Here is a 7,777-nt window from a genome sequence, read left to right as displayed (position 1 = left end):
TGTTGGTTGAGACGCCATATACAGTTTTATAACGTCATTACATGTGGGATGCACCTTCTTGGATTCGCCATATGGTATTTCATAACAGAAAATATATTAAGTGGATTGAGAGAACAATGATTGAAAAAGAAAAAGGACAAATTATATTATGCAATGACGCTCAAGAATTATGAGCGAGCGGTTTCGATTAATTCTGTCAAAAAATATTCGTGGAGCAAAATTAAAAGTTCATCATCATGAATTAAATCTTCTGCCAGCCAAAATAAAGGGAAATCTTCCAGGATTTGGATTGATTGTTTCCTCCACACCACCCACCACCTCTCCTCTTCCCCCCCCCCCCCCCCCTCTCAATGGAAAACTCCTTTATATGGGCTATATAGGTGTGTCCTGCCCCAATGGGTATAGTTTTTGAGCCGTTTGGGCCATCAATAGGATGCCGATTTTGGCCATTTTGGTCGTAAATTAAACAGGGTATGTTTTTTGCACTCTAGTCTACGATTTCTTCATTATCGACAAGGTCTTCAACAAAAGCCCTTCATAAATTATGTTTAGGGTAACTGTGCCAGCCACAATTGTCATAAATGGGGTATCGAATTTTTGGTCAGCTCATAGATAGGGTAGGGAAAATCGCAGATTTGGGTCATAAATAGGGTAAGGGTTTTGGGAAGCAGGCCGCACACTGGTCACAGCACCCCTTCTCTCCTTGTAAGCGCGAAGGTGGAGATGGGTTTATGTTTACCTATGACATCATTCGTTACTCCTTGGTACGATGCAATAAATCCGTCTTCCCTCCAGCGAAATCTTGTGGAGAATTCGATATGAACATGCCTGTCTGAGACAAGTACAGTGAAGGTGTCCAAGTGACCGCAAAGCAGCGTATCACTGGTACTATTAACTGTTGAAAAGCCAATCAAGTCGTTGGAGCTGAAAAATACCATAACTTATTAGTCAGCCATGGAAAAGAAATAGCAGAAATACACTAATCCATTAACTAACGAACGAATCAAGCGAGCAATCAAACGCATCGGTAGCTTAAAGGAAGGCACGAAAATCAGCAAAAACTCGGCTAAGACCCCATCCACACTACGCAGGAGCAATTTCAAAACGGCGTCGTCCCTCCGAAAACGAACACATCAAATGTAATTTCCATCCACACTACGCCGGAGAAATCTGAAAGCGCAATAATCAGCGGTCATTTTGAATTCGTGTTTGAGGAAATCTTAGACAGGGGAAAATCATGATTATCACAATGTCATTCGTTTTCGAAAAGCTCCGTTTTCAAAATGTTTCCGTACACACTAAAACACAAAGCCAGCGACTTCAAATTCCTCCGGTTTGAATTGAGATCAGACTGATTTTGAAAAGCTCCACTTTCGTGACGGATTAGTGTGGACGGTAGACCTAACAGTAGAAATAAAGGTGCGTTTTCAAATTTCTTCGGCGACGCGTAATGTGGGAGGGGCCTAAATCTCGCAACAAACTTTTTGTACTTTTTTAAATTGAAAATCGCATCTTTCACTCCGGGCCTTGTACGTCTATGTGTCTTGATTTTCAATTAGCCAAGCAAACCACAAAGTTAAAGATATGAACTAAAACAAGAATTCGGCGCATTCAGCACGTCATAGAAGCACTCTAGAGCTTTGCTCGTTCATTTCACTTTTGCTTATATCAGAGTCAGACTTTCTGGTCTGGTCATCATATCTAAGCAGCATATAGGGATAAACAGGCTCATATTTCAGTATAGCTGTTCAAAAAAGATGGGTTGCTTTAATTTCGACTATAGCAGTTTTCCTGTACTTACCTGCATCCCTCGCCATGATGCTGAGCTAAACGAAAATCTGTAAACATCACCCATATGGCTTTAGGAACGCTCGCGTTTGGTTTGATAGACCAGATACACTCCTGCTCTCCACCATACCCACAAGGTTGATTGGGGCTCTCTATCATGCCAGTCATGTTGGTCAGTGTACGTTCTTTTCCACAACCTTGAAAAAAAAAAAAAGATATTTAATTAATATTTAGAGAGGAAGCCACATCAGCCTCAGCTGGTTTTCTTGCAGGTCCTCTATCCTGGTCGAATTGGAATTTGGCGGTGTTCATTTTGGTGGAGGGAGAAAACCGGAGAATCCGGAGAAAAACCTCGGAGCAAGGCAAGAACCAACATCATACTCAACCCACACCGGGCTGGAATCGAGCATGGGCCACATTGGTGGGGGGCGACCGCTCTCAACACTGCGTCATCCCTAATCCCCAAGAGAATTAGTGTGCATCATTGAGACATTCTGAATTCCTCGGAGTCAGTCAGTACACGCATAGCGTTGGAATCTTATTACAGAAAAAGTCGTGTTTTGTTGATGCCGTTGTTATTGTTTGGCCTGTTGTTGATATGATTTGGTCACTTGATATTTCTTGGGCCTGACATGAATTTTCAGCGAAGATTCAATATTACCTTTAACTCAGCTATGAACTGATTTTCAGTTCATAGATGAGGGAACTATAAACGGGCCTTGGTTGAGTTTGAGTGTATCAGCGTGCTGGAATATTTTGGAATGTATAGAGAAGCACTAGACAAAGGTCTCTGATTTTCTTCTTTTTACAAAACATTTTATACACTGAAAAGGAATGATGGGGCAATAATGAAACACTTCTTACCAGCGTAAACATCATCGTGATAGGCAGTTGGCCCCATGCCTTTAGACGTAGATCCGGACAACCCAAGACGATACTCCCATCCAGGATGAAGATTACAAAGGGTGACATTGTTGCTCGTTCCACTTACGGTCACGTTTCCATCGTGTCCACTATCTTGTCTTTCGTAACAATTCGCAACGTACGTTATGGTGTAGTAAAGAATTCGACCATTTCGGTCATACTCCGAAATTGGCTCCCATTTGACAAGTAAGCATCCGTCCTCGAGGATTTCGTACCCACGGTAATTGGGGTGAGAGTCAGGAACTGTGGTAAAATAAATACATCGTGTGTGTCATGATCTGAAATACTGACTTGTGTATTAAAAAGACCAAAATCGTTAATTATAGCGCCGATGCGAAAGTTGTTGTTGTAAGCCCTCAAATTAGTTAACGTCATTTTTGTTGAATTTTACCATACCGTACTGCTTCTGACTTTTTGTTTGTCTTAATCCTCTTTTGTAGAGCAGTTTTCAATTGAGTGTCGTAAAACCAAAACCAAAGTAATCGCTCTAGCTAATCACAAAGAACACAGACAATACAGTGAACCAATCAAAACTCGAAGAAATTACACGAAGCTGACGCGAAGCGCGGGAAAACTTTTGCGAACGAGTCATAATTGGTTTTGGTTTTACTTCTGCTTGGATGAAAAAGTGGGGTGAGTTTTTCAAGCCAATCGTGTAGCGCAGTAATGCAAAACCAATTACTTTTCGACACTCAAATAAAAACCGCTCTATTTGTTAGTGATGCTGGTATTGGTGGTGGAACGTGTTTCCACAATTTTACGCTTTCAATAGTTCTGATCCAACATGACTTCCTATGCCGCTCCCAAGAATGACTAACACATAATCAGCCCGTCCACTAGCAAACAGCAAAACTCAGTCCAAATAGGGTTGACGAGCTATTGGGGAGTTAGTGTTGAACTTATTGAAACCTGTCTTGAAACTGATCGAAAAGAATAAAATTAATCTTAAAGAAAGTGTTAAAAATTTGTTATTCGTTCTTTGTTTTTCATTCCCCTTTTTGGTGCGTAGTTTGAATGCGTTAGTGCCATGTCCTAAAAGGACAAGATTGGTTAGAAATTTCTAATGATTTTAAAAAAGGGAAAGAAAATTCAAATATAAAAAAGATTAAAGTGGAGATCTATTGTTTACAACAAAACTAGTATTTACAAGACAGTTGAAACATAAGAACAAAACAATTTCGTCCACCATAACCATCGTGCAACTTGTCAAACTTGCATAATTACTTACTAACTAGCTCACCTGCGACGTTAATCAATTGTACGTAATTTTTTTCATATTTCATTTTAGTTAACATATATGCATACTAACCGTCTTCTTCAGTGGTGATTAAGGTCTCGGAGCTTTTGTGCAGCTCCCCCGACTCGTCCATAGCCAACACAGTCACTCCATATTCTTTACCAGGAGATAACCCATAAAACCCTACCGATGAGGTGTTTGAGGAAACAATCCTGCCAGCTTCACGACCATCCGTGCGTGGTAAGGTTACCACAACTATGTAAACTTGAACTGCCTTATCAATCTGGCTGGTCAGAATTGGCCACTGAATGTGAAAACTATCCGTTGAGACATTGACAGAGGTCAAATCCCATCCTCCAATCTGAAGTGCTGTGCGTATGAAGACAAAGTACAGAAACAAGCAAAGATAGTCAATTCTTCATACTTCAAAGCTGCACTAACATAACGTGTACATGACATATACGTAAAACAGAGTGACTTTGTTTATAAGTTGTTTTTTTAGACTTAAGTCTTCTTAGAAAGGGCGTATAAAACAACTCCAACTGGCGAGAGATTGCATCAACTGAACTAAATGAAATTTTTAACAACGTATGTAGGAGTTGATTTCGAAGGCTGACGAAATATTGAGCTTGCGTGTTTCTGTATAGGTAACAGTTTCTTTCAGGAGAACTGGATTATCGCGTTATTCTCGACCTTCATGTAAGACATGCTCGTAATTATACCAGAGATGCACATCTGGCGTCCAAACAACCAGAGCGCTAGTATGCGGACTAATGCGACTGCATTCACAAAAGAGAAGCATCAAAAGCTAAGTGACCGTACGAGGAATGTTTATTGAGCGAGGTCCGAGAAGAAGGGAACATAATAATGAGCTTAAAATGAAGACGTCAGGAAGTAAGGCTAGTCAGGTAGAAAAGGTGTATTCCTATCCGGCCCGCTTCTCCCACTCATTCCAAAGTAAACGTACACAAAACCGAACTTACCCGATCCAATATCTCCCTTTACGATGGCATAAGCACCCTCAAAGCCAACGTTTACATGTTGATTATGTTGTTCTACTCTCACGACAACTCGTCGAGATGTAATTTCAACTAAAATGGATCTCCTGTCTCCACAAAGATCCTCACTAAAGTACTCATGATGGTATATATCTTCCTTTATGGACAGGTGATTTCTAAAAAAAATAAAACAAAATGTAGATATAAATGAACTGCCTCTCACGTGCCTGATAGCAGTGTTTTAGTGGTCCTAAAAAATCACTCTACTCATGGGGATCTTCTAAAACACGTTGTTACCAGTTGTGACGTCAGTTTCAGTCTTTTTTCTTCCTAATGGAAACGGACACGGTTTTCAATGTTTTGATTATTTCATTAGTGCAACCTAATAAAATAGACATTCGAAAGGTCTGTTTACATTATTCTATAACACACGAAATAAAAGAGGAGAAACGCGTTATTTTTAGCCACGCGTGGCTAAAAATAACGCGTGCGAGCTTCCAATATTAATTCAATATTTTGCACGAGTACTGCAAAAATTGTCCCAAGGTTTCAAGCCCCCTGCATGCGTTCAGTTATTTGGGGCGCAGCGTGAAATATGGCGCAATAAATTAGAAAGGAGGTGAGGAGTGTATTACAGGAAGGTTCCTCGCACAAGGTCTCTTTTTTCACACTGGGTCCCAACCAACTGAACGTATGGAAGAGGCTAATTCCAAGGCAGCACCGTGCGCAAAGATGCACGTCTTGTAGCTAATAACAGTGACGATAAAGGTAGAGGCTCGACCACCTCATGTGGAAACTCTGTGAGCGGAGTAACATACGGTTTAAGCGAAGTGAATGAAGCCATACCCACAATCCTCGCTGTTAAGAAACCCACTGACAATTACGTTGCTGTTATCATAAGGGTTCTCTATGGTCCATTCGCACTCCCTTTCATGTGGCCCAGGCCCCCTCAGGAAGTTCAACTGGCCTGAAATGTCCGTTCTAGTTCCTCCGCCTTCGCAATCTAACATGAAACAAAGTTCGTTCTTTATAAAATATTAATATCTGACGTTGTTTTTCGCCGTACATATAACCGTTGTATCGACAAACGATTCCATGTTGTATAGAAGAAAAATAAAAGGGTTTTGTAAATGAAAAGTCTGATTAGTTTGACAGGTAGAGAACCACAGTGATCGTGAACTTAAACATATATTATCAGCCACAGTTTGTCATATCGCAGTATAGTGAGGATCAAGCCTGTATGGCAAGTCCGGTCAAAATAACAATGACGAGTAAACAATGCGGTCAAATATTATGAGCTTCTTACCTGCCATTTCAAGCTCCCCACAGGACACCCCTACTATCTCGTCCCCACAGTGGTGGTCATAATAGTCCTCGTGGCGGCAGTCCAGAAGAGAAGACTCATGCCCATCGCATGAAAAGTCATTAGGTAAAATAGACTGGTTACCTCGACCAAATTCGGAGTCATAGTAGCGCTCATGTGGATTAGGGAGATTGATCATATTACAGACAATCTCGAAAGCGTCCGAACTAAAGTGATTCCGACAGATTACCCACCAAGTATCATTGAAGTAAATCTCTATTCTCCCCTGATTGTTCGTCCCTCCATCCACCAGTCGCACGTCGCCTGTTAAAAAGGAAATAATGGTAACTTGATGTACGAGAAGATGAAGAGAATAAGCACTTAATGATTGGCCCCCAAGATAAACAGTGAGTTTTATTTCCCCGAGACCCTCAGTGTTCCCCGAGGCGATGCTGCGAGGAACATTGAGGTAGAGGGGAAACAAAACTCGCTGTTTCCTGCGGGACCACTCATTAAGAATGGCTGACTGTTAGGATCGAGAAACGCCGGTCAACGACCCATTTGGCAAATCGCTCATATTTTGCCAAAAGATACCCTAAAGTGACCTAATTCTAAAAATCATATTTAAAGGTTCCAGCGAATTTTTATTTTTCAGAAATTCGCGAAAATTTGAAAGCGCGATCAAAGTGCGGTTTTTGGTGTAATAAAATGACCGAAATAAGGTGCGAGGACGAAGCGCTGCTTAAGTCTTAAAATAATTTCCATTGACTTCAAACTTCACATAAATGTGGAACAACCACTCTAATTTATTCCTCGTTTTAAACTAATCTCAGAGATGTCGATATAGTGGTTTTCCGAATCATTTTAAAAACACCTATGAAGCGTGTGAAAAATAACGGCAAAATATAGGTCATGTTTAACAGCATCAAAATGCATCTGGTACCTCACTTTCCGATTATTTTATTTTACAGCCTTAAAATATCATTATTAAGCATATACCATGCCAAGTTTCATGCTCGAACTCGCAGTAGTTCCCTTTGAGAAAAACGAAAATCTATGTCAATGTGTTGGGCGCAAATAACACAATAATTATACACGAACAAGAGACAAATCAATTTCAACGGTGAAAGTAAAAGGCTGTCATTAATTAAAATCCCGTCAATTCACTGCTATCAGTAGAAACATAATGTCCACTACATAAACACTGTTGTTAGACGTTTTAGGAACATTGCGCGTTAACTTTCTTCGATTTCCTGTCCGCCGTCATGTCTAGTTTGTCATCGCGTGTATTTCGTGTAAACAACACTGTGAATGGTTGTCATAACAAACGCAAGAGATTTCCTGGAACATTAATGTTTTCGATTCAGCAAAACGCTTTAAGTTCGTTAAGACACAATAATGGGCCAACTTGGAATGCTGTTTAGCATTAAGGACGTTAAAGGACTGTAAATTAATCGAGTTGAAATATCTTGAAGCAAATCAAAATCGCGCCCTTATTCTAATTTGGTAAACAGCCGATCTCCATTC

At 40.5% G+C, this 7,777-nt stretch overlaps 1 protein-coding gene across 1 annotated transcript; it reads right to left on the bottom strand.

Moving 5' to 3' along the window:
* Positions 1 to 5,565: 5,565 nt before the first annotated feature.
* Positions 5,566 to 6,761, bottom strand: LOC145485416 (scavenger receptor cysteine-rich domain-containing protein DMBT1-like). Its single transcript, XM_081464082.1, has 2 exons — positions 6,254 to 6,761; positions 5,566 to 5,950 (listed from the first exon to the last, which is right to left on the bottom strand). Exons 1-2 carry the CDS (start codon positions 6,447 to 6,449, stop codon positions 5,769 to 5,771), a joined length of 378 nt encoding a protein of 125 aa, XP_081320208.1. The 5' UTR covers positions 6,450 to 6,761; the 3' UTR covers positions 5,566 to 5,768.
* Positions 6,762 to 7,777: the final 1,016 nt, after the last annotated feature.

Source organism: Orbicella franksi, chromosome 4 (genome assembly GCF_964199315.1).
Source record: "Orbicella franksi chromosome 4, jaOrbFran1.1, whole genome shotgun sequence".
NCBI classification, from domain to species: Eukaryota; Metazoa; Cnidaria; class Anthozoa; order Scleractinia; family Merulinidae; genus Orbicella; species Orbicella franksi.
The sequence above is the reverse complement of the archived record's forward strand: the minus strand, read 5'-3'. Positions and strand labels throughout refer to the sequence as shown.